The following is a 27,125-nucleotide window of genomic DNA, read 5'->3' as shown; positions in this document are numbered from 1 at the left end:
AAAATTGTACGCTTTTAGTAGGCTACAGTTGTAATGGAACGTTTGTTCACGGCACAGAATTCTACAATTTTTCTGTTATCACAGTGTAGAATTATGTGGTTTAGGGTGAACGCAAAATTGGTTGGCCTAGATCTAGGCTATAACGGTGAACGCACACCGGGTGAGAATAGCCAAAAGACTCGCCTGCACTATTCTCACCCAGGGTGAGAATAGAGGTGGCCCACTCAATAATATCTGTCTAGATATCTAGATCTAGATCTAATCTAGATCTAGAAATCTACATCTACATCTAGATCTAGATCTAGATCTAGATCTAGATCAAGAGGCCGGCTCAAGTGTGTCAATAATAATAGCTGATAGAGTCTATATTATCCACGAATACGAGAACCGGTGCACTTGCGCTTAGCCTTAGCGCTCTGCATGAGCCCCCACTAGGCTAGGCCTAATCATAAGGCAAACAAAATGCAGCAGATTTAGTCTCATTATTCATTATAACCTGCTCAATGGCTTCTTGAACTTCTGGAGGAAATGAAAGTAAAGATTCCAGCTGATCATCACAAAAGTCGTCGTCTTCATGAGCGGCCATCTTTATCGTAATCGTTAATCATTAGTCTATCTTTTTGAAACCCCGATACATTATAATCGATGCTCGATGCAAAAATAGTATCGGATTTTCATCTCTGTTTCTGTAAGAAAGCAGTAGATCAAATTAATAATGATTGCTCTAAACAATTAAAGTGCAATTAACGGCTTAATGAGGACTGCGGTTATTTCAACAGTCTGTCTGTTTATTCTTAGATTATGCCCTCAGCAGCTCACATTTTCATTAACGAAGGCCAAATCCTGATATTTTTCCTGATTCCTGTTTTTTTAAATACATGTACTATAAATAGCCTAGGCCTAAATGACATTCGATTTCTTCAGGTTGTAATATCAACTTTCACACTTCACAGTCACAGTAGATCAAGACAAGCAGCTAGTCGGAGAGACGACCTACAGTGGTAAAAGTTTAAAGACCCTCCCTTGCCCGCAACCCACTGTCTAAAATGTTTGTAATTAGAGGAATATTAAGACGTGGGTTGCTTTCAGCAACAGAATTGCATTCTTCAATCCAAAGAGCATGCCTGCGATGTCTTTCAACCAGGTAAAATTCGTTTGTTCAACCTGTTTGTTTTGGTTTTGCCTCTGCACGTAATCTATTTTCTCTATGTTTCTATGACATATATCATGACATGATGTCATTAGACTAGGGCCTAGATGTAGTTCTGTTGAAAAGTCTGATGAGTCCAGCACATGAGCGACAGAGGACCTCTCTGTTATTACAAAAAAGTTGTGACCAGCGCAGCAGCGGGCACAGGCCAGGGCCCAGGGCTATCACACCTCTGACCTGTGATTGGCCCAAATAGGCCTATAGATATCTAGATGATGTACTTCCATCATCTATTTTTGTCATCTTCCGGGGCTTCCCTCGCCAGTTCACTAGATCTAGATATATCTAGATCTCACCGTGATGGGCCTGCTTAGCCTTTGCAGTGGGAGGGGCTACGTCACAGTCGTGACTAGGTTTCATTGACGACTGCATGGGCTGTACTGTGTGTGTGCACGTACACGCTTGTGTGTGTGTGTGTGTGGGGGTGTACAACTTTGAGGGAAGGTAAATTTATGGAAATAGAATTGCTGAGATAGTTTTTAAAAGAAGACGCGAATTAATTAATTTTTTTTAACACGGTGAGATCTAACTTCAACAGTTACTGGCGAGGGAAACCCAAGAGTCTTGGTGGAAACCCCTGAAAATGACAAAAATAGATGGCTGAAATATACGTCATCTATATTAGGGCCAGTCACAGAGATGTACTAGCTAGGTGTTCGCTGTAGCTTCATGTGATTTTAACTTATTATATTATAAATGCTTTATGATGATTCTTTCACGACTCTCATGAGAAAGTTTCATCATTTTGAACTATGCTTGAGTCCAAACACTGTACTGACTCAAAGTGAGAAGTAAACAAACTTGAAACAAGAAGATAAAGATGAGCAGTCGTTTCATTTGTCAGACTACTACTGAGAGTGAGACAGGATTGTCTAAAAAGGCCACCTCAGAATAGATCTAGCCCAGTTGTAGGGCCCTCACCCAGGGTTAGAGGGCAAATCTTCTGGTTATTTTCACCCGGTGTGTGTGTTCACCACTTAGTGCATCGACTCAGGCTGATCACTGCGGGTGAGAAGGCGAGCCTTTTGGCTATTCTCACCTGGTGTGTGTTCACCGTGATACCAGTGTAAACATACGTTCCAACGCTCTTGTGTTGAAAGCGTACTATTTTGTCTGTGGACAGTGAGAGAGAGGGGGGGGGGAGGAGCGAAAATTTCTAGGAAAAACAATATGGCGATCTCTGTAGTTCAGCTCAATTAGAAAAGAATAGCCGTAGCATCTTTGTACATGAACAACCAAATCAGTTTACTTTTTTGTGCTATAACATCATTTTTTTCTTTGTTTTTGTCAATTTGATCATCTACACCAATAGACAGTATTCAGAAATTAGGAAAAACAGATACAGTTGTTTCACTCCGGGTGAGAATAGCCAACACTGACAAGTCTCACCCGGGGTGAGAGGTCGATTGTATTTTTTATCTTTCTGTGTCTACTGCTTACTGCCGTTGCTGTACATACCTTTTTGCTCAAATTGTGTTGAAACTGCTTCATTGATTAAGATATTATATTTGCTGCATTTTATTATCGGTTGTATTCATTGTATGCCCTTTTACTGTTAAAAAATTATGTTTGTACAGATCTACACCTTGTCAGGGAAATTTGCTTCTATTGTCTGGGAACTTCACCATGCAGGTCTATTGATTTTTCCATTTGTTGTTTTACTTCGATTTACCACTTTTATTATGGGGAAAACAAGCAAAGGAATCAATAGCAAGTATACACTTAAACTTTATAAAGTGATTTGGAGAAAGCTGTTTAAGGTGGACAAAGCTGCTCTGGGGCAGCCCGAGCATTTAGTGTTCCCAAAAAACCTCTTGCCGACCATGTCTCTGGTCAATCTACTTTGGGAATGAGGGCTGGGAGGGGGAGAAATAAAATTGTTGATTAAATGATTGCAGCTGCAAATGCAGGTTTCCCTTTTACGAAAGATCAGTTTTTACATGTGTTTAATAATCTTATATAACGAAATAAGATGACCTCCAAGTATTGCGAATTTCCCCTCAAGGACTGGCGAAGTTTCCCGTCACCACAACCACTTTTTAAAAAAAGAACGAAGCAGCTGAAATACGACTAGCGAGCAAACCAATCAGTGGACTATCTGCATTTTCATTGGCTACGAAAAGTTGCAGACGAAACAGGGGTCATGTATATTCCAGGAAACAAAGCAGTGGGTCAAGCGAGAATGATTTAGTGCAGTGAACATTAGTCTACTTGAAGGGGTCATGTGTATGACCAAAAATCTGTAGGCAATACAAATTAAAGGCATGCTGACAATATTGTCCTGACAGTAACTTGAGACAGTTTTGCTGATAAAGTTACTGATGATATACAATGTATTTTATTAGATAGTCTTATCCTTCAATAGAGTAAGTAACTGAGCAGCCAAATTGGCAACCAGATGCTCCCTCTATGTGACCTTAGGGCATTTTGTAAAATCTCTGGCAAGAAAAGTGGTGTACGCATGAAGTTGTTTGTAGCGACAGGAGACTGTGACAACAAAGTTGCGAGCCACCGTTAATAAAAACCGAGATGAAGGAATTAAAATCTGTAGTGCAACAACTTATCAGTGAACCCCTATCGTCTTTTTTGGGTGCCTTCAAATCGACAAAGTGCTCTTTGGATGTTGACAATAAATATCAATTAAGATTTAATTGAGACTGAATTGAAATTGTTTGCTGCAAAAAATCTTTTGTCCACTGTCCAGCTGATAAAAAGTGACCGGCTCCATCAGTCTTGCCCTGTTAATGTACCGCCTCTGTAGGCATGCATCGGGGGGATAAAACTCGGAGACTTGAGAGCCTTAATTTTGGAATACATAGAATTATAATATTATATTAAAGTCTAATGATGTCATGATCATCCTATAAGATGCACCAACTTACTCATGGTAAGCACCCCCCACCCTTGACATTGGATTTGTCATTAATAATCACACTTTTCAAAAGAAAAGAAAATCTTATTTTAATTTTTTTACTAACCTAGTTTTCATCAGCAGTCTTAAAGATCTTCATTGCAATAGTTAATCGTTGATTTTATTGGCAACACTGAGCGAACTTCATGCTGGACTACCACAGTAAATGATAGCCTCCCAAATAGAAGAACACCCAATGTGAGACATAAATAGACTACTGGTTACGGTTCACCCAACAAAAGGAGTTTGTTCCCTTTGTCAGCCCACACTAGGGTTTTTTGCGTGTGTCTAATTTTTGTTACTCAGAGATAAGACGTTTTGCGACTTTGAAGCCCCAATTTTTAGGTTGTGTCCTGCACACGATGATGTTGATACACACGGTACTTATAGTAAATTTGATGTGAAATGCATTTCATTAACGACAGAACTTTAACTGTGCCTAATTTTAAAGTGCTCCAGCTATGTCAGTTGATGTGAAAAAATAATAAATGACATTTATATAGTGCACAGCCCCGATTAAAGTACACAGGCTCTGAATGCTTTACAATACAATTCAATGTTCAACAGTAACATAAAACGTTGTGTTCTGACTAAAAGAAAATCACTCCAAATATTCATCTTATTAATTAGTAAGTAATATTTTTGTGCAGTAGGAAAATATGTTCTCTCTGTTTTCTATTATTGCTTCTCACAGACTTGCTGGTGCTGAACAAAAATTATGAATATGAACTTTTCAAAACAGATTTACACATATGAGATCAAGCCCATAGGTCTATTGGAGAGAACTTCCTGCATTTGTAATATTATTGTTTCAGGTCTTCTTGGAATAGTTTGAATTGAATTGCATGCGGAAAAGTGCTCTACTTAAGAGCTTTTTTTGTTTTGTTTTTTAATGAATTGACTTGAATAATTTTAATAAGATATTTTTCCTCTGATAGTACCCACGCTTTCTCATGTGCTGGCATCTGTATTGTAACGGTTAGACTGTAATTGCTGTTGCATGCAGGAGATGTAGGCTTCATTCCAAAGTGGGCAAGTGTCTCCATGTCTGTCTGCGGGGATGTTGTGTCCCACTCTATCCAGATTGGCCCTGACAGGCAGAGTTAGTGTGCGGGCAGTGTGGAGTTGCTTTCACTGCACCATCCCCCTACCAGCACCAAAGAGTGACCCATTTGCCGACACTGAAATTCAATCCATTACAGTTGGATGAGACAGAATGGAAATCGTTCTCTCTCCCCACACCCTCACCAACTGTGCACCAAAAATAATTGGGGCCTGCTGACTTAGTGCTGCACTGAAATTCCAGTCACCTTGGCACACCAGGTGCCCAACAATTGTTGATCAATGAAAATAGAACCTGAGGTTTTAATTGCTGTTGTACAAAGAAGATTTCTGTTTATGACAAGCCTGATCACAACTACAGAACACCTGCACACACAAGCAGAAATATGGTTGTCAATGTTGTCGGTTGTTGCTTGCATTAAAATTGAAATCTGAAAATGGACTATGGTGATACCTTTCTGCTCAAAATGCTGCACATCTAGTCTAATTTAATTGAGTATTAAAGCACACAATATTTTGCCACGGAATAGAGCCATCTCTAGAATTGAATTGAAAAAATTAATTAATGTTTCTCAAATTTGCATTCCACTCTGAGTAGCTCTTGTACCGGTTGTATGGATGTTGTGATAATTTGATTCTGGAGTTGCCTCATTTTTTTCATTTACGATCACCGTGGATTGATGAGGCTCATGAATTAGTATAAAGTTATGAAGGACTGTAATTGCCTTCACAACATTTTTAGCAGACTCAGGCTGTCGCCATCTTGGCGGTGACAGGGAAGGAGAAAGTGACTCCACTCTGTTCCCTCCTCTCACTTTCTTTGGTGCGCACCAAAATGGTGAGACGTTGGTGAGGGGATTTGTAGTGAAAGCGATATCACTGTACCCCCATGCTGAAACTTTTCTCTTTCTTTTACATAGTCAGCTATCTTTTACTGAATCAAACTGGCAGATCAACGCTGTGTCATTCGGAAAAGCACTTTACCCGAATTTCCTATTTTGCTTGGTCCTTTCGGAGATGGATGTTTTACTTAGATAACTTAGTAGTGTTGATTAAAACATTAAATTTCACATTTTTCTGACGAGCAGATCACAGAAGGAGGACAAAATCTTCCTTCCCGTATCTCCAAATATTATTTGGTGTTTTTTTTCTCATAGCTCATATTTTCCTACTTCAGAATTAATTTACATGTGAACTAATTTTTTGCCTGACCGAAGGGCAAAACTGACCCAATTGCCAAGTTTATCTTTATATTTACAAGTCATTTATCCCTTACCATTTTTCCACTTCAAGGGGAAAATATTTAGCAACTATATGGAACTAGCCTTTTTTTTCGTATTTTGAAGTCATAGCTTTGAAAACAAAAGTAGCTGAGACAACAAAGGATAAATAAGTCGTGTGAAATTGTGTTTTTTGCATAAATATATAGATATAGAAAAAGGAGTTGTTGTTTAACTTAAATAGCTAAAAGAAAAAATTAAACGACAATGAACTTTTACTACCTTTTACATTGATGTACTGTACCTCATGCTTTAAATTAAATGATTTTTGGTTGTGAAGCCATGTCAGTGAATGTCAAGCTGATAATTTTTTATACTGAAAACGTGAATAAGTAGAGGTCAATGATTGTCTTGAATTCTCTGTTGCCAATTCTGCAAGTTGTGAACTTTTCAACTATCAAGTGACTTTTAGGGGGACTCACACTACACCAAAAATCAGTCCTCTTGATGTAATTTTGTTGTTTGTATTGTAATCTGACATTATAGCACTGGGTGTCGCTGACTGGGTTTTGAAGCCATTGCAAGCCTGGAGCAATATTGTTTTGAGCCCATAAATTGTTCTTTTAGTTGTAAATATGCACAGTAAAAATATGAAAAATGATTGCCCCATTTACTGGAAGTTCTGAGAACTAGCAGCTGCAGTTGGAGGCAAAGCTATGTTGTTTATTTACCATAATGCAATGTACACTTTTTGTTGACAGTCCATTGAACTTTTTTATAGTATCCAATGCCAAGGTCATATATGACCAAAGAAAGTACAAAGAAATGAGTGAAGGTTATGCCTTCTTGTTTAATTCCGAACCTGCCTCAATGTTTTGTTTGATTCTGTTAGTTCTTGTTTTTTAGGTATCCTGTTTAAGTTGGAGTTAAGTGCAGTAGCTCTCAAATGTTGAGGATCCTCTTAAACATTGATGCTCTTTAATTAAGTATTTACAGATGAAAAGAAAAAAAGGGGTTTGCGGAAAGTCACTATCATTCCAGTAATATTTATCATTATCTTTTAATATTGTAGTACTAGGCTTGAGAATGATGTTGAAAAGAAACACAGGAGTTGCTTTATTTATAAGAGACATCCAAAAGGATAATATTAAGAAAAAGAGAAAGCATTGGTATTATGTGAAAAGCTCTAGTGGGTGGTTGGCAGGTGCTCCTCTTTGTGGGATTTGCTCTTTCTTTCCTATCATCTATTATATCTCTCCTTTTTTGTGTTTGTTACTCACTTGCAATAACAAGGAACTCGTATGACCTGCCTAGTTATGTTGCAAGAGCTTTAAAATGCTTACTAAAACAGAAATCGCTGGCATAGGTAAAAAGACAAGGAAACTACTTATTTAGGTGGGGGTTGTTTTTTTTTTAATTTGTGGTTGTATTTCTGCCCCGTGTAATAATGCCCATTTTGCAAAATTTGTGTTAGATTTCTCCCTTGCTCTTAAATAACAGACTGGTAACAGCTGTGTAGATGTTTTTATAAAATGGCAGTCATGGTCTGTAGTGCCATTGTGACTTGGGACATATATTTTCCTGAACACATGTGCTATTGCTTTTATAATGAAAGGTAAAAAAAAAACTTGTGGTAATAAATTGGTGTCTGTGATGTAGCGGTTAGATGCTTCGCTGTTGCACGCAGGAGACCCAAGTTCGATTCCTATGTGGGAAGAAAGTATTTATTGAGTATCTCTGTTTTTTCTGCTGGGATGTTGTGTCCCTCTCAGCCCGGATTGGTCCTGACGGGCAGAGTCGGAAGCCCTCCTCCTAAATGATCTAAAAGTGTGATGAGGTGTAAATCTTTTACAATTACATTTTTCTTTCTATGGAAATAATATGCTTTGTTCGTTTGAACTTAAAATGTGATACAAATACCAAATAAAGTGGTGAAATTGGTGAAGATTTTTCTGTTTAAAGAAGAGTAAGGGCAATCACCTTCAGCTTTGTTTTAATTCTTCTTTCAATTTTTATCAAAGTAATTTTCCTCCTTTGGCCTACGCAAAATTAATCGTGTAAAATTTTGAAGTACGCCAATATCTGTGTACAGTTGAATGTGTTCAAGAAGACCACCTGTACAACAAACGACCACTTCCCATTTCTTCCCGCACATTTTTTTCTAATGACCTTGTACATAAGGACCACCTGTCTAAGATGATCACTTTTTCCTTCGGCGATGGGTGGTCATGTTTACAGGCTCTTTTAGACATAGGGAGCTCTGATAATCCCCTAGAGTTTAGTGCCAAGGTAAATGCCTGCGAGTCCAGCTTTCCTAGCAGGTGGTTGGAGTTCACCATTGGTAGATCCTGCTTCTTTATTTTCCCTCTATTGTTACTGTCCATCTGTCTTACTTTTTCCCAGCACTTAATGACCATTATTTTGTTGATGTGGTTCTCTTTACTCAAACAAAACAATGACTCAAACCAGCCTTCCTTCACCTCCGAGTGTATGTCTTGTGCTGTCATAACAGTCATAAACAGTTCTGTAGCTATAAGTGATAAAGTTACAGCTTGAAAGATTTTTTATATTAAGTTACTGTTTTCCAGTGGGGATTCCAACTAGTCTGTTGCACTTTTGCTCAGAATGATAATAACGAAGTGAAAAGCAATCCCGTTTTAAGGGGTTTTTTTTTTGGTTTTTTTGTTCATTAAGGTCTTGTTGTGCTTGAGGGTTGGTTTTATTTGGGGGGGGGGGGGGGGGTTGTTTGTTCTGTTTTTTGTTTTTTAGTGCACAGTTATCTGCAAATACAGTTTGCATTAGCAACTCTTTCAACTCTCTTATAATGGTGAAGAGGCAGGACCACCAATTTTACTCCAACTGGACTAAGCCAAGTATTTGAAAGGGAATGAAAACTCCCTGAACAAACCCTAATTCAAGTAAAGTGTATTCTGTTGGAGATTGGAACTAGAGTCCTTTGCATTGTAGCCAAACATGATATGAATTGAGCAAATGTTGGACCAGGCCTCCTGGTTATGGAAGGATAAGAATAGATTATAGTGAATATTGTCTACTATCACAGAACCTTGTTCAATATTTTATGAAACTTTTTTTTTTCTTTGTTATTTAGTCTACCAATGAGAGGTTTTATATATCTAATTTATTTTATGGATTGTTCTTCCTACGTTTAGTTCTGACAGGCGATTTCAAAGGCTGGGAAGGTTGTCTAGTTTTCTATTGCTTTCCAGCTTGTGTTGCATTTCAACAGCCAGCTGTTTAGATGTACTAAACCCAGTATTTTTTAAAGAAATTTATTTTACCATTTTTTTTCATCTGTGATATCGGTCCCATTGGCTCAAGGAGTATTTTGTAGAAATTCAAATTCAAAATGTTAAATAAAAGCTAGAAAAGATGTTTGCTCCTTCTTTCATATCTAACATCTATTGTCCTTATCTCTCCTCCTTCATATTTGTATTTGTAACTCTCTTGTAACACCCCTAATCTTTGGCACTTATGACATAATTGTGTTGCAAGTGCCGTAAAACTTTTACTAAAACAAAAACAATTGTTCTTGGCTTAGAACAGTTGAAAAGCCTGCAAACGATTTATTGGATTTATTTGTTGGATTCTTTGCTACCTAGTTTGATCTCTGAAAGGACAGGTTAAGGACTTGTTGCTTCTTAACTTTTTTCTTCAAATGTCTTATGTTATATTGTTGGGTTTTTTCTGTCCTTTTTGCAGCCTCGCTGAGGTAGGAGTGCTTGAACCTCCAAGAGAACACGGCAAACCTTACGACACGGGACAGGTCAGTCTATCAGTAAGATCTTGTCATTGGTCAAGGTTCTCTATTATATCAGTATCTGCATGTGGGTGGTTGGTGGGTGCTCTGGTGTGGTTTGCCCCTTCTTTCCTGTCTATCATTTATCACCCTTATCTCTCTTTCTTTGCTTTGAATGTAGCTCTCTAGCTAGTAACACTTCTAATCTTAGGCTCTTATATATGACCTATTTGTACTATGAGTATCATAAACTGCACAGCCACTAAATTAATCAAACTTAACATTTACAGTACCGTCGGTGACTTGAGTCGTCAGGGCGTAGTATGCCCTTGCTAAACGCAACCTGGCACACTAAATATAATTAAACAACGAACAGAGGGGGGGGGGTTAATAAAAATATTTAGTTCAGACCCAAAAATTTAAAAGCCTCTGCTTTTATTGTTGACAAAATGTTGCAATATGTTTGTAAAGACATCATAGGAAATTTGAACGCCATAAGTCTAAAAAATGTGGCACCCTTAGTATTTTTAGTATTAAAATCTTACGAAATGGAGCAGTTGTGTAATGTGTAAAAGTAGTGTAGAAGAAAAGGGACCTTCACTTAATATTCCTCTCAGTTGCCCAGGAATGATGTCCATTCAAATCCCTATCTACTACCCTTAATTACACTAAAGACAGTTATAATGGCAAATGTTGCATGTATGTCAAATTAAAAATGGAGCCCAAATTTTGTTGCACCTTCCCTCAAGTATCTGCATGATTATAGATTGGGACTGTTGTAGAATTGAACAGCTGTTTCACTACAATAAGGTCATTGAAGAGTGTATGGTGGGAGGAGGGGGTTTGGGGGTCCCTTTGATTAACATTTATCTCTCTGATGGGGCAGAGCAAAATGGGGGGGAAACTTCTCTTCAAACAACGGAAAGTAAAGGATTTTTCTAGACAGTGGGATTTCAAACTAGTCTCCGGCACCTCCTGTTCAGAATGATACCTATCAAGTGAAAAGACCTTTTTCTTATTCATCAAGGGTTGCTTTTTTTTTTTTTTTACAGATGTTTTAGGTGTTTAAGAATTTTTTACATCTATACAAAATAGAACAGAGCACTTTTCTTTTTAAATCTGTGTGACTTCTTATGGAACTCTTTTTAAATTTACATGTCCAGATATTTTAGTTTTTGTGTTAGCTATTACTTTTCATGTTTTAATATAGAAATTTCTATTTTATACTACCTTTTTTTTTTTTCATGCAAATATATTTTCTCGTTGGGTTAGCACAATTGTGCATGAATCTCAACTCATAAAAATAAACTTGCGATATTTAAACATTTCTTTTGCCTCTTTCTCTGTTTCAGCTTTTTTTACACAAAATATTCGGCTACAGGGGTATTGTTCTATTTCCATGGCTAGCTCATGTGTACGACAGAGACACCTCGTCAAAGACAGATGAAAGGTTTGCGCTTTTTTGTTTCTATTGGAATCTGATGGCCCCCCCCCCCCCCCCCCTTGTGGATGGATTTTTAAATTGACATCATCATTGAAATGTTTTCAGGGTTTCTTTTTCCTTTATTGATGTTTTTGCTCAATAAAATGTTTGTGCTTTTTTTTTTTTTATTATTGGAAGCTGAAGCCTGAAAAAAAATTGTTTATTCATTTCATCAAATTTTTTGTTGTTGTTAATGTTTTGCCTTTTGTTGTGTAAGGAGGAGTAGGTTGTTTAAAAGGCAGACATTCAAAATTCAGAATTGATATCAGCTTTTGAAAGGACAGAATGGAGTGTCTGAATCTTTGTTTCTGCACTTCTAGTTCAGTGTTTTAATGTAACAAAAGACAGGGCTGCCCATCATTACAAATGTCGTTGATTTGTATTCAGCTTTATGAAAATACAGTCATAATACCCCTGGTTCTGATTTTTTGTCATTTGGCAACCCCAACCCACTGCCAACTTTTCAAGTGTGGAAGGGAAGAAAAACTATCAGACTCGCACAGCCTAAGTCACAACGTCACATGCAGCTGTCTAGCTGTAATTCCCTCTGTGCATTGAGCTTTGAAGTCGCTCAGTGCTACTTTTCTCTTAGAAAAACATTAGACTTTAGAACTGTTAAAGTCAGGAGTAAGGCAAACATGAGGTTGACAAGGTGTTTGAAAATTGCTGCCATTTTGTGTTGTGCGTGACAGCCAAGGCCAAGGAGAGATTTTTTATTTTTTTACAGATCATTGTTTGATACTTGAAACAATTAGCTATGATAGGAGAGTGGTATGATGTGCTGTCAAGCACAATCAGGATCAAAGATTGTGACATACGAGCAGTTCCAAAGATTTCTTTTGTGTATAGCAGTAACTCCCCCTTGCCCTTTTTTTTTCTTAACTACACAATGATGAGCCAGCCAATAACTCTTTTTTTTCATGACACCTTTGTTTATGTTACGTTGATACATGACTACAACCCCTGTCCTTGACACCTCTTTAATTAAATCAGGGTACTAATTTTTTATTTGTTGATTACTAAAACATATGTTGGTGGGTGGGCAGTAGTTGGACAGCCCTGAAAAGAAACTGTGATTTGTCTGAGGTTATGGCAGTGAGTGATTCAGAGTCGAAGCTGTAAGCCATTTAATATAACTCGATTAACAGTTGATACTAAGTGAAAGAAATGAAGATAATTTGAGTCGTTCATGGCTTTTTCAAAGTGAAATTTCAAAATTTTGCAAGGAGTTTGGACGTGCATGCTGGTATGCACACTGACGCACTAAAAGATACTCACACACACACACACATATGCATGTGTACACATGTACACTTGCATGCACACGCACACACACACACTCACAGATACACACACACACAGGCGTGTGCGCGCACACATGCACGCGTGCGTACACACACACACTCACACACATGCGTGCTCAAATCATCTCCAAAAGCTGGTTTACCTCATACACATACAGAATTTACATTTTCTATCATCTAACTTGTGAAATATTTTTCTCTAGTGTGAGTTCACAGAGGATCGTAATAAGCTGACCCTAAGCATTATGTAGTTCTATGGTACTGAAAGATGTTTAGATGTAACACAAGTCATTGAAAGCCTTTTTCATTCGCTTAAGAAAATGGATGTATGTTAAACGTTTTCTTTAAATGACTGAGTTAAAACTATTAAACAATTCTTATAAAGACAGGTATCTATGATGTACTGGGCCGTCCTGCTTATTTCTTTTACTAGTTCATGCAGATTTCCCTGTTGTGTTAATGGGGTTGGCCATGTTACATGTGGAAGGGCTCTGTGTGCCTTACGACGTTTGATGATGTGTTCCAAAGTTTGGTTTGCTTCTCCAGCTAATGATAATGATTTTTGTTGAATGTTAATCTTCAAGATTTCACTGTATAATAATGCCTGCTCTATATTTGTACTCTTTTTAGTAGGTCTTTTGATGATCAGACATCTGCTGTTGGGAAGGAAGTAAAAGGTAGACACCACATGTACTACCAAGTGTTGATAGATGCCAGGGACTGCCCACACATAGTAAGTGTCTTTCAAGTTAAGACTTTTATAGAAAAACACACATGTAAAAATAGTCAAGTACTGCCCCCTCATTTTGAGTTTAGACTTTTTCTGAAAAGAATGCTTTTAAATTACCTACCACTTAGGTACTGTCCACACATTGTAACTGTCATGTAAGTTCAGACTTTTCTCTGAAAAGCACACTTTTAAATCACCTGACAAAGTTTAGTAACAGTTGTTGTTTATATCAACTTTGGTAGGATTGGGGCAGCATGGGATACTCCTTGCACTGTATTGTGTCATTGCTGGTCCTCTGCTTTGATGCTTATACTTGAAGTTTGCTCTGCAGAGTTCCGGAATTTCTATCAGTGAGTTCTACTGGCATTGTAAACTTTCTGAAAAACTTTCTCTCCTGTCATTTGTTTTAAAAATCAAAGGTCATGCTGGCATTGTATACTTTCTAATAAAGATATTTGTTCTTTCTTTTTCCCTAACTAATTAGGCTTGCATTGTAAACTTGACAAAAAGATTTTCACCCTCTATATTTTTCTTTTTTGCAATCTATTAAAGTTTTGCTGGCATTGTAAACTTTCACAAAAGGATTTTCACCCTACACTTTTTTTTTGCAATCGACCAGAGAGCTCAAACAGAAGCTGTGACCTTTCTTGGCAATCAGGATAACAGTCGAGCGTTGTATGCTATTCCAGGTATGTGACTTTATCAAGTTAGTTGTAGAAAGGATCTCTGGGACTCAGTGTGTGTTGTGATTGTTTTCTTTTAAGGCTTTGGGGTTAATATTGACCCTGGTTTCTAGTAGCAAGGAATTTTGATGTACATCTCAGATTGATGATGGGTCTTTTTGAACGTATAGGCCTGACTTTCCAAGAACAAAAGTTTACTGCAGCAGTCTTGCCAGAATGCTCTTACTTTGCCTTTCATTCATTCAGATAGTGTGATTAAAATTAAATGCCTCTCAGAACTGATATTTATTTTGTATTTTGTTTCATATACATCGTATATAATAGAGTCGAAATTGTCCAAGACAACCACCCGTTGTTTGCAAAATATAAATGGTAGTCATAGACAGATGGATGTCTTGGACAGAGTCACTATAATATATGTGAGGCATTGTGGTGAAATCAGGTGTTTTTCAAAATACTGAAATCGAATCAACTGGCATTTTTCTGCCAGTTTGGAATTTTTTCTCTAATTTTTATTTTTTGGCTCAACACTTTTTATGTCCGTTTAAAAACCTATTTCTGGGTGGGTTTTCTGAAAAACACTGATTAAAGGCACAGAAATTTCAAATTCCATGGACTCTCAAGCTTTGCAAGTCATCGAATTTTGGCGGCCATTTTCTCGCTAATTTTATTTCAGAAACCAGGGACCCCCACGTCCTTCAATTGCAAATATCTCAACTTCTCTTCAAGATAGATTGGTATTTTTTCCATCCAAAAAAACGCAAATGAACAAGCTTTAAGCTGATTCAAAAACTCCATCATATACCCAAAAATTGACGAGTGTCTGATTCCACTGCGTCATGACACATATACAAGTCAAATGTTGGGGGGGGGGGGCAGTGTCCCATAACTCTCAGATTGCATGATGCAATGCAATATTAAGCACAGGGGAGTCCACTAAAACAGAACATGGTCAACCGGAAGAGAGTGGTAATTTTTTTAAAAAGTAAAATCAATCCCCCCCCCTTTATTTTTTACTTCCTAACATGAGAACAACCTCTCTAAACTGAAAACTGGACTGGGTCAAAGAAATTCCCTGGGTGCCACAGATTTCAGTTTCTGTTGGCTATCTTGTATATGTTTATATCTTGCTCTGTGTTGCCTGAACTGATATAGATGTCTCTGACTGTCTGTTCAGGTCTAGACTATGTTGCACATGAAGATGTGCTGCCTTACAACAGCCCTGATCCTGGCCCTATACAACATGAACTCTTCGACAAATTTCTTGTTAATGAACCAGAAAACAGTGAGTATGAAACAAGTCTGTGGGTTTGATAACATTGTGGTTGAAACATCTTCTCTTCTTCCCCTCTTCCTCTTACTCCTTTACCTACTTTTCTCTCTGCTGCTGCTCTATATATCTTGTTCTATTTTCCCTCACATAATCATAGGATGGTTTATTTAATATCAGTTCTGTATTCTATCTGCTAACACATTTTTTTTTTCCTTTTCATTTTTCATCATTTTCATGTATACAAGAAATATCACTCCCTTTAACTTGAACTAGGTCTACAGCTATTTACATACTTATTTGTCAATGTCACCATGAATTCTGGTATGGGTGTTTCATTCGTTTCTTTTAGAACAATTTTTGCTTTTATATTGCTCACCTCCTTGCATCATATAGGCAATGTCTTACAAATCAAACTACAAATTAATAAACATTAATTACAAATGTACAATATTGTGACTTCAACTGCATCATTGTGCGCCCCTGGTTCAAGACAGTAAAAAATTTGACTCTACACGATGGTTCTCACCACGCAAATAAAATGCCTTCGAAAATCATTGTACATTTCTGTCGATGTCATACCTGGCACTGATTTAAATGTTAATTCGTATCTAAAATACAAAATATTTTACAACAATCCCAGATCCACCGTTCATTGCTCGTGAGACGTTGCGGGCATGGCAGGAGAAGAACCACCCGTGGCTGCAGCTTTCTGATGTTCACAGGGAGACAACTGAGGGAATACGGGTCACAGTGATTCCATTCTACATGGGCTGTCGGGTAAGACAGAGCCCTATTTTATTAACTCCTTTAACACTTTGCGGTCATTTGGCGTTATAATGCAACGGTGAAAATTATCTGTTCTGGTCACCTGGAGCAGTTGAACTGCACCCGGCCAGAGAAGTCTGTTGCAGTCACTCTCCTGGCTGAATGACCAGATGGGGTGTTTTGTACAACTGGCTATTTGACTGCAAAGTGTTAACTCTTATCAGGCGCATGGGCGATATAGTAATAGCTTCTGGGGAACTCATTTGGACATATCCCTGATATATCTGCAATTTTAACGGGGTCCACAGCTTATTCGTTATTTTCATTCTATTGCTATTGTAACATAAGTGAACATCGACATTCAATTACTTTTCCAATGATAAATAACATGCCGCTACAATGTTTATCGTTCCAACCCCCAGTAAAAGGAATTTTTACGGAACGTAAAATTTGGTTACAAATTAATTGCATCCAAATGGCTTTGTCTGCAAAAAATGGGTTAATTATTAATGGTGGTTGTGACATTTGGGTCAATGCGTTCTCGAGGTCAGCGGCTGTACTCATGGTCATAGGTGTCACGATAGGGTGGAATCAGGCACTTGTCAATTTTTTTGGCATATGGAGTTATTGGTATAATCTGAAAGCTTATTCATTTGCTTTGCTTTCGACGAAAAAAAAATACCCATCTATCTTGAATAGAAGTTGACATATTTGCAATTGAAGTAGGTGGGGTTCCCCAGGTTTCAGAGGTAAAATAAGCTAGAAAGAGGGTTCCCGCGGCCTCCTTGAATTCAAGGAGTCCTTGAAAACTGCTTGAATTTGCATTCAAGGAAAAAATCTCCTTGAAAACTACTTGAATTTTGCCCGATCGGAGGGGAACACAGGGTGATTGCCAGGCCCCGGGAATCCCGGGGGCCCCTGGAATTACCCAGGAATTTGAAAAAAATCGCAGAGACCTGGAATGCAACGGGAATTTGAAGACATCTGTAAATTGCCCCGTGAAAGACCCAGGAAAATAAACAAACGTTCTCGAATAATTGAAAACCAAATCCGATAACATCCTTGATTTCATTTTAGCGGGTCGCGATTGTGATATAATATTAATTCGGCCTTTCCCGGCCTGATAGTACGTTAAACGCGCACATGCGGTTATGGCGGCAACAAGGGCAAGTGTATGTGCGATAACGAAGCTTCATCTGGAAAATCAAGATCTACTTTCGCTTTCGTTACCACCCAGAAATTTGCCGGTAGGGCCTATGGCCCATAGTAATAGTATTGTCTGATAGCGCCACATTTTTAACATGCAGGTTCTGCATTACAAACGCTGTGTCGCCATGAAAATAATTTGTTTGTCCTGTGCTGTCACTTGTGAAAAAAACAGAAAGAAAAAGAAAGCTTCTTGTCGGGCTCGCCATCGTGACCGGTCATTGAACCTGTGCGTTTTCGTCACATCGTGAGTATCGGCGATGGTTGAGGTCACCAAAGTTCATGAGCGCTACGAAGTATAGGACTCAGGAATGGGGGGATTATTGATTTTTTTTTAAAGATGCACGGGGGGAGGGGGGGGCGGGGTTGAAGGCAACACCGGATGACAAAGACTGAACTTGGAAGCAGATTTTACTTTTCAGAATTTTTATTACTACTATCTAGAGCTCTGCAAAGCGCACGTTGGTGCAGGCCTTGTGTGGAATCGGGATCTGTCATACTCAAACCTTGTAAGCCGTGTTTTTGTGACTAAAGGGTTCCCGTTTCATTGGGTAGGTGATAGTAAATTATATGTATTGTATATTCTATATTTTAGCTTTCTGGTCAAGATTTGCAGATTTTCAGTGTCACTGCATCTTGCCTTCCCACAGTTCTTACACCTCTTACACTGAATAGGTCTACTTGAGCCGTTCATGTTATTACTCTACTTTGAGTTAAAGCAATAATTTTTGTCTTTCACGTTTATTATATAAACTTTTACCCCCAAACTGGTTCTTGACAGTGGATATTCTGGTTCTAGGCCTTTTCTCAGGCTCAAAGCAAGATTCGTTTTTATATAGGCAAGATATCTAGATTGACGTAGATTCGCTTTGAAGTTTGCCGCCGCCGTGCAGGATTAAACTCGCGGCTCAAAATTTGTAAAATAATTATCGTAGGTAAAAATTGATTTCATATTCGGAATCAAATTAAGCAAAATTGCTCGCGCGTAACCTGATTTGATGCATTATTATGTATATTTTAGCAATTTTATTATTTAGTTGATCGTCAATGGCGATGCTGTGCATCAAGGTCACACGGTGCTTTGTACATCAGCAGTCAAGTCAAAGTGTCTGGTGTAGATCTACACACAACATGGTGCAGTATGGCCAACCTTTTCTAAAGACACTGTTCTGCTAGATCTAGATCTATATCAAAAAGGGGAGGGGGGGGGGGGGGGGTAGCCCTCTCGTGATCTAGAGGTATAGTGTTCACCTTTCATTCATTAGGTCCTGAGCTCGAAACCTTCACATATAATAGAGAGCAGGCAAATCGCTGTCTCGTAAAGAGACATGGTGGCTTTATGATCTCCTCATTCGATAGAAAACTGGACGATAGATTGAAACATGTAAACAGACAACACAGTTCGATATAACGGACAGTTCTCTCATACGACGAATCTGATACGATACTATTTATTGTTGCATATAACCGGGGCTTAATATTTTTGATGGTTTATAAAGACAAATAGAAATAACGATTTTGCTTTATATGTCTCAAGTGAGAATCTATGTAATATATTTATGAACAGGGCTGTCCTCAAAAGTGTTACCTAATCTTCCAGTGATGTAATTTTCTTGTAAAATTGGCTATACTATAAAAAATTTTAAAAAGCACGGTATCTGAAACTTTTGATTTTGGCTACTCTTTGCTTATTCACATAAAAATGATGTTGATCTTTGTGTAATGAAAAAAGCTAGACTCTACTGGTGTTTCTCTCTTCTTTTTTTTTATATGTTATAATTAAATCTTGTTTTACATTTGCTCTGGATATTATTTTGTGAGTGCATTTTTCTTTTGTACTTTTCAGGAGGCTCAACAGACTCACGTCTACTGGGTGAGTTATTGTTTGTTGATTCGACTTTAGTGACAAGCTTCAACGGCCTAATTCAGACACGGACAATTTCCTAGTTAAGAGCCAGATTAACTCATTCGCTACGTATTATTTTCGGCTTGTGGACGAATTTTTTTCGGGAGGGCGAAATGAGATGATGACTAGAGCGCAGTTCACAGGTCTTGGGGGCCATAAATTCAAATAAATATCAACATATTATATACCAGCATTTTCAGTATGGTTTGTAGAATACATCTGTATTGTTTATTTGAGTATTTTTCAACTTTGGTTCCTGTAAGAGGCGATTATGCAACACAATTGTGATTGGCTGCGGATAAAATTTGAAAACAAAAAACTTATAATCTCAGTTGAAACTCAAAAAATATGTTTGCACCTAGTCAAATTATACATCAAAATAACCATAACTGTATATAGAACAGGAAAATATTGAAAAATGAGCAGTTATTTACATACATTCCATAATATTTGTACATTTGGATCATAACCTCCGATATTGAAAAAAAAAAAAAATTTTAATAATTTTGAAAAAAGGATCCCAAACAGAAAAAAAAAACACTCGTATCTTATATGGAATTATTCAGAATTGCATTTGGAATAAACCTATACATGTCTTGGATGGTACTTTTTGAGTAAATTCACCAAAAAGTAGTGATTTTGGGGAGAAAAAAATATTTTGACTATTTAGATCTAGGCCTAGATCTAGCACTCAAAAATATTGATTTCTCAATTACAGTGCACTGGCAATTTGAGTCCAGTAGTATCAATATTATAAGAAGAGTCCTACACTTCTTTAGTGAGCAAAATAATGATACATTTTGTTGTGTAAAAGTACAAAGACTGGTGTCTGGCTATAATTTGGGCTTCGCGATAAAACAATGTCGCATAAACTTCGAAATCGTGTTTCAAAACTGAATCAAAACTTCCGATTTTCGGTGGAAACGCTTGACCCGGAAGTCAACTTTATATTATGACCTTTATTTTAACATGGATATTATGTGGATTGGAATAGAAACCAAGCTAAAATTGAACGTCGGTTCTCGAGCCGCCGGGGGCGGCTTTGCGTACTGACGGCACTCTAGCCGCGCCGCCCCCCACGGCTCGGCGTAGCGAATGAGTTAAGTAACTCTGAATGTCTTGTTGGCCAAAGCAGGGGAAATGGGAAGTAATCAGGAAATATATTTGAAAATCTGTCAAAATACCCAAGTTCTGAAAAGTGAGATTAAAACTGACATTGTGACATAAGGCACTCAAGGGTGTTTTATGAAATGAAATATTAGATCTGTTGCTTTCTTCATCTTGGCTAGAAATCATTGATTTTCATTTTCTAGACAGTTCTGTTTTTATTATTAAAATCAACGTACTGCGGGCCACATTCATTATTAATAACTGGGTTGACCAGAAATTGCTCATGAGACGGATCTGTCCCGCAGGCTGTAGTTTTCCTGTGCCTGGCTTAGCTGACTATGGACTCGAGTGAGATTTGGATCTGGTGTAAATTTTCTTTGTAGGTTTTGTTTTGACTGAAAACACGGAGTAGTGCTATGCGCTAGCTAAACTGGCGCACCATATACTAAGAGTTCAATGACTGTTATTTGTGTCGGTGAACCTTTTTTAACTCAAACGGAGCCCTTTTTCATCTGGTACTCTGGATTAAATTCTAGCAACATTTGTTTCATTACACTATGTGTTCTCTGTCACATATTTTTTTTCTATTGTCTATATGTTGTGGAAAATATTGATATAAATGACTCAAACAGGTGGTTTGAGGGCACCATTTGAATGGCCTACTTCTTTTCTGCCCTGTGCTGTTTCTGTGTGTCTGTCTTGCTTTTTCCTCACACTATGTGTGTGTCAGTGTGTAGATGTGCTTCTCTACTCCTGCACAAAGTAAACAAATGAATGAGTTATCATTATTTCCACAGTGGCGTTACTGTGTACGGCTGGAGAACCAAGGGGAGGAGCCTGTGAGGTTGAGGGAAAGACATTGGAGGATTTTCAGCTTATCAGGAACTCTCGAGACGGTCCGGGGGCGTGGGGTGGTTGGACAGGTACATCAACTCTTTGTTCCCTTGTTGTAGCGGATGGCCTTCTAAGTGGCCATTCTTGGTTTAGCGTTTTAGCAGATCGCCACGTAAGCGGCATTTTAGGGGTACTGATTTTGTCAAAATCCCAAGACCTACACCAAGCCCTGTGCTATATATACCTATTTTCACCCATAGTGTGATTCTCTGTCCATGTACAAGTATTTTGAGTGCTCTCACAAACAAATCCATCCCTATTTGACTGAATTATATAACTGTTTTAATGCAACACCCTTTCAGGGATGCCACTTTTCCGCTTTTTTTCCAGTATTTTGATCCTGATCCGCTGTTCCGTTATTGAGATCGAGATAGAATTTATAGTTGGAAAAAAATAATAAATGTACCCCCATTGTTTTTGTTTTGTTTGTCTTTTCTCTCTATATACAACCATTGCTTATGTTTGTTTATCATTTCTCTCTATGTACCCCTTTTGGGTTTCAAATTGATATTCATATGTTAGCGAGACCGTGGCGCGTGGATTTTTAGCTATTTAAAAAAAATTTGAGTATCATCCCTGACCCTTCTCCGCTTAAAATTCAAGTGTGTAAAAAATGTTAAATCCCTTGCGTCCTGAAAGAGTTAATCTACTTTTTTTGTGCAGATTCAGGAGTAAGGACACTGTCTGTGGTGTAGCTGTTAAACTCTTATCCATTTCACTCAGAAGCTAGTAGTTAGATTCCCAAGTTGGTTGTTGTTTGGTTGGGTTTTTTTAATCAAATGTCTCCATCTGTCTGCTGAGATATTGTATCTTATACAGCATAGGTTGGCCATGTCAAACAGGGTTCATGGAAGCAGCCCACCTCCCACATGATCTAAAATTTATCAGTGAAAGCATGACACATCTAAAGTTGTGAAATCATCTTCATTTCCTTTTTCAGCGTGGATCAGGGTATAGTCCATGAACAAACACGTGGTGGGCTAGCCTCTCGATATTGATTTATGTCTTCCCAATCTTCTGTACATCATTCTCTATGACTCTTCTCCAGGTTCCATGTGGCCTTCCCCTTGATCTCTTACCCTGTTACCCTGTCAATTTCAATCCAACACTTTCTTTGTTATGACATAGTGAAATCTTACTTAGGAAGTCTTTCTAGGCTGATTTTTTCGGGTTTTTTTGTTCTTTTGCAGGACTAGTTTTGTACCCATGGTACATTCTAATATTTATTGATTATAATTCCTACTTTTTTTTTTTTTTAAGTATATGGACCACCAAACTTTGGTCGTCCTGCCCTTGAGAAATGATTAACTTCGGTATGTTAGTCTGTGCTCATTCTTGCAGCATATCACATTTTTCTGCAAGATAAAGAATTCTTTGCTTTAGCGCCTTAAAATTACTTATTTTGTGTACAGTCTTTGATCTTTGTGAAACGAAACGCTTGTGTTCTCTGTTTCAGGAACCTCTGCTCTCTACAGACCAGCCAGCCTTTCAATACAGCAGCCATGTGTCTCTGCAGGCGCCAAGTGGACATATGTGGTAGGTTTCTTTTTTTCTGTCTACACTTGCGTCGATGGTTATGTTTAGCTATCCCATTCCTAGCCGTGAGGTCATGGATTTGAATCCAGTCAGGGGCCTGACATTGTGTCCTTGAGATTATACATGAATTTTCCTCTCTTCAACCAGGTGGGAATGGGTATTCAACTGTATAAAAAGACTTGTCAGTTTGCTGGTGTTGTAACGCATGTAATTTTCTGCTAGCGCTGTACACTTCTTGGATAACAGAGTATGTTTCTGAGTCAGTTTCTAGCATTTGCTGGGGTAATAATAGTCGTAAAACACATAGAGCATTCTGTAGGGTGTGGACAAATGTGATTATTATTACTATTAATATTATTTCAGTATAACAGAGCACAATGTCTTGGTTCCATGATAGGGTCTAGCTTTAAGAAGCTGCTGACATGATACTCCTTTTATAGAAGTGTTTCTGTAGCACAGTTAATGTTTACTGCACATTGTGTCTCGAGTTTAGTTTTGCCAAGAGTTTTACAATTCTTGCAACTCAAATAGGTCATGTAAGTGCCAAAGATCAGAAGTATCACTAGAGAGTAACATACTCAAACTCAAAGAAAAAGAGAAGTTGTTAGGGGACTGACTCTACCCACTGGGGGGCTGTGCAGTCCCCTAGCGCTGCTTTGTGCACTGGGGGACTGCAAAGAAACAACCTTTGACCTTTGGATCGAGGTCAACAAGCCTTCATCAGACATCAACATTTGAATTTCCTCCCATGACAAATTGACAACATGACGTCTGATTTGACTGTTGGCGATGTTTTTGGCAGTTACGTTGTTTGAAAAAGTTAATGGGTATGGTACAGGTTTGGTGATCCAGTAGAATAAGCGTAGACTATAATTATTGTAATAGTTCTTACATTGTAGATCTAGATCCTACTGATACGTATCTAGGTCTAGTTCAGTTAATTAGTATGGTGGGAGATTCTAGATCTAGAGCCAAACATTTAAGGCGAATTTATCATTCATGTCGACAGGCTTGTTGATCTGGGATCTATCTAGATCTAGATCTAGATTCTAAATTTAGTAGTACTTATGGCGTAGACTGTAGACTACATTACATGGTAGGTCTTCTCTTCTTCAGTTAAAAAATGTACAGTCTGTGTCTATGATATCTTGGCCTAGTATTAGTATTACCAAAGATTCTCTACTTCCAAGGTATTGCAATCCTTCTTTGGGCTTTTGTCCCACGCCGTGGCAGGCCCGCTTTGCTGACGTCACTTGGCAACGCGAGGTTGGTTTCATCGCCAACTGCTTGGGGTGTGTGTGTGTGTTTCTTTGCAGTGCCCCAGTGCACAAAGTAGCTCTAGAGGACTGCACAGTCCCCCAGTGGGTAGCACTAGGAGACTCTGCAGTCCCCTAACAACTTACAAGAAAAAAAGGATGAGAGATAAGGACGATAAATGTTTGGTAGGAATGAGGGAGCAAACCATACCAGAGCACCCTCCAACCACCCACCATGAGGAGTTTAAAAAAAGCTTTTGTAAGGTCTTTGTTAATTTTGTCTTTTTATTTTCTCAGAAAAATGAGTCCCATTGTTTGCAGTGGCAGAAAATATTTAGAATAGACTATTTAAAATAAAGAACATTTGTGCCCTGTGTTTTGGCTCTTTAACTCATTCACTACGCCGAGCCGAGTGCCGCGGCTAAAGTGGCGTCAGTACGCTAAGCCGCCCCCGGCGGCTCGAGAACCGAAGTTCAATTTTAGCTTAGTTTCTATTCCAATCCGTATATCCATGTTAAAATAAAGGTTATAATATAATGTTGACTTCTGGGTCAAGCGTTTCGAACGAAAATCGGAAGTTTTGATTCAGTTTCGAAACACAATTTCGAAGTTTATTCGACTTTGCTTTATCACGATGCTCAAATTATAGCCCAGATACCAGTCTTACTACGTTTTCACAACAAAATATATCATTATTTTCAACACTAAAGAAATGTAGGACTCTTCTTTAAACTATTGATACGATTGGGCTCAAGTTGCCATAGCACTGTTATTGAGAAATCTATATTTTTCAGTGCTAGATCTAGATCTAGATATATCTAGATCTAAATTGTCAAATTATTTTTTCTCCAAAAAATCGCTATTTTTTTTTTTAAGTACACAAAAAGTACCACTCAAGACATGTGTAGGTTTATTCCAAATGCAATTCTGAATAATTCCATATAAGATACGAGTGGGGTTTTTTTCTGTTTGTGAATGCATCTTGTCCATTTTTCAAGTTATAAAAAAATTTTAATTTTTTTTCAATGTCGGATGTCATGATCCACATGTGCAAATTTTATGGAGTGTACATAAATAAATACAAATTTTTCAATATTTTCCAGTTTTATATTCATTTATGGTTATTTTCATGTATCATTTGACTCGGTGCAAACATATTTTTTGAGTTTCACCGAATATGGTGAATTTTTCAATTTCAAATTTTATCAGAATCCAAGCAAAATTGTGTTGCATAATTGCCTCTTACAGGAACCAAAGTTGAAAAATACACAAATAAACATTACAGATGTATTCTACAAATCATATTGAAAATTTCGGTGTATAATAAGTTACTATTTATTCAAATTTATGGCCCCAAAGACCTTTGAACTGCGCACTAGTCATCATCTCATTTCACCTTCCCGAAAAAAATTGGTCCACAAGCTGAAAATAATACGTAGCGAATGAGTTAATTTCCTGTTCCTGTTGGATATAGCTGGCAAGCTTCATCTTCATTGTGACTCTGAATGTTGCACATAAGCTGTTCAAAAGGGGAGAGATGAGAAGAGAGTGAAAGGATCGCAATTGAAACAATGTTCTTTGTGCTATTGTAAATTGTATTGAGCACTTTCCTTATTTATGGAAATGCACTATAAATGTAATTTATCATTTGTTATCATACTTACTTTTACTGCAGAGTTTTGGTCTACCTGTCATGATCTCATTTTCTTTTTCAAAACAATTGCAGGGGCACTTACAAGATGGAGAGGAGAGACGGCACCAGCTTTGACTGCAAAATCCCACCTTTCTCCCTGGAGAGTAAATCTGATGACAGTCCGCACCATTTCATCGGGAACTAAAAATGTGCATTCTGGGAGAAAAAGTGCTGATTGTTTTGTTTTGCTGTGACTGCTGCATGCTGTTTTTGTATAGTTCTCGCTCTGTTTAATAGGATGTGCGCTCGACGTTACTTATCAGATTCAATAGTTGTGCCATGATGTCCTTTAACTTCAAATTCATCAGCAAATTTTTCAAATGTTCTGAGCCTACTAAGCAACATTTTTCAGGAGAGAAGTTACGAAAAACTGTTTCATTCATTTAGAGACTATCTATATTATGTATCTTTTCTTGCTTTTTTTTTCTCCATAATTTATACTCTGAATTCCAACAAATTATTTCTTGAGTACGTGCAATAGATACCACAGATTGTAAAACTGCTATTTTTTTTATTTCAAAATTTTTAGTTTAGTACACCTGAATGGCTGGCTGACGAAATGCTTTTTTACTGTTTTTGTTGAGATAAAGGTGTGAAGTCCTCAAGTATTCAATGTGTATTATTCATCGCAAGATGTTTTGACACAAGTTCCACTTCTCAACTTCATTGAAGTACTGTAGCGTCGAATGCATACCTTATTAAGGTTGCTGTTGAACGATCAAGGAGGCAAGAAAGTGAAACCCACAATTTCCGTGCAGATTATGTTGAATGAAATTCTGAAGATGTACACAAGGAATAAGAATTGGCTGTCACAAATTCTGTTGATAAAGAAATATTGTTCACTCTTTGTTTTGTTTTTTTTCTATTTGTTGGTTACAGTGTATGAGGGAATGTTTGTGAGAGTGTGTGTGTTGGAAGAAATATACACAAGCGCATGCTTTTATATTTGTCTGTGTGCGCGAAATTGTTGTAGGTTCAACGCTCCTTGCAACACTGTAAGGTTATTTAAAAGGAAAGACCTCTAAATTTTAACGTCCATCTCCAAATGGGAAAATTCGTCTAAAGTGCCTTTCCCACCTTTCTCAACAAGACATCGTCGGACTGAGTTGAGCCTTGAACCCCTGAA

General features: G+C 37.8%; 2 protein-coding genes across 2 annotated transcripts in view; one reads left to right on the top strand and one right to left on the bottom strand.

Moving 5' to 3' along the window:
* Nucleotides 1-587, bottom strand: part of LOC101856588 (vacuolar protein sorting-associated protein 53 homolog) — a 26,041-nt gene extending 25,454 nt beyond the window's left edge. The window contains exon 1 of the mRNA XM_005102618.3: nt 497-587. Within this exon, the coding sequence (XP_005102675.1) occupies nt 497-586 (90 nt within the window). The 5' untranslated portion in view covers nt 587. The remainder of the gene's footprint in view (nt 1-496) is intronic.
* Nucleotides 588-896: 309 nt separating this feature from the next.
* LOC101856196 (polymerase delta-interacting protein 2) lies at nt 897-26,846 on the top strand. The gene is made up of 11 exons (XM_005102616.3): nt 897-1,144; nt 10,124-10,187; nt 11,513-11,610; nt 13,578-13,680; nt 14,297-14,366; nt 15,538-15,645; nt 16,274-16,410; nt 19,451-19,477; nt 21,418-21,543; nt 22,971-23,050; nt 26,033-26,846. The coding sequence occupies exons 1-11, from the start codon at nt 1,047-1,049 to the stop codon at nt 26,142-26,144; spliced, it is 1,023 nt and encodes a 340-aa protein (XP_005102673.1). The 5' UTR covers nt 897-1,046; the 3' UTR covers nt 26,145-26,846.
* The last annotated feature ends 279 nt before the right edge of the window (nt 26,847-27,125 follow it).

The sequence above is a fragment of the Aplysia californica genome, unplaced genomic scaffold (assembly GCF_000002075.1).
Source record: "Aplysia californica isolate F4 #8 unplaced genomic scaffold, AplCal3.0 scaffold00332, whole genome shotgun sequence".
Taxonomy (NCBI): domain Eukaryota; kingdom Metazoa; phylum Mollusca; class Gastropoda; order Aplysiida; family Aplysiidae; genus Aplysia; species Aplysia californica.
This window is presented reverse-complemented; position numbering and strand designations above follow the sequence as displayed.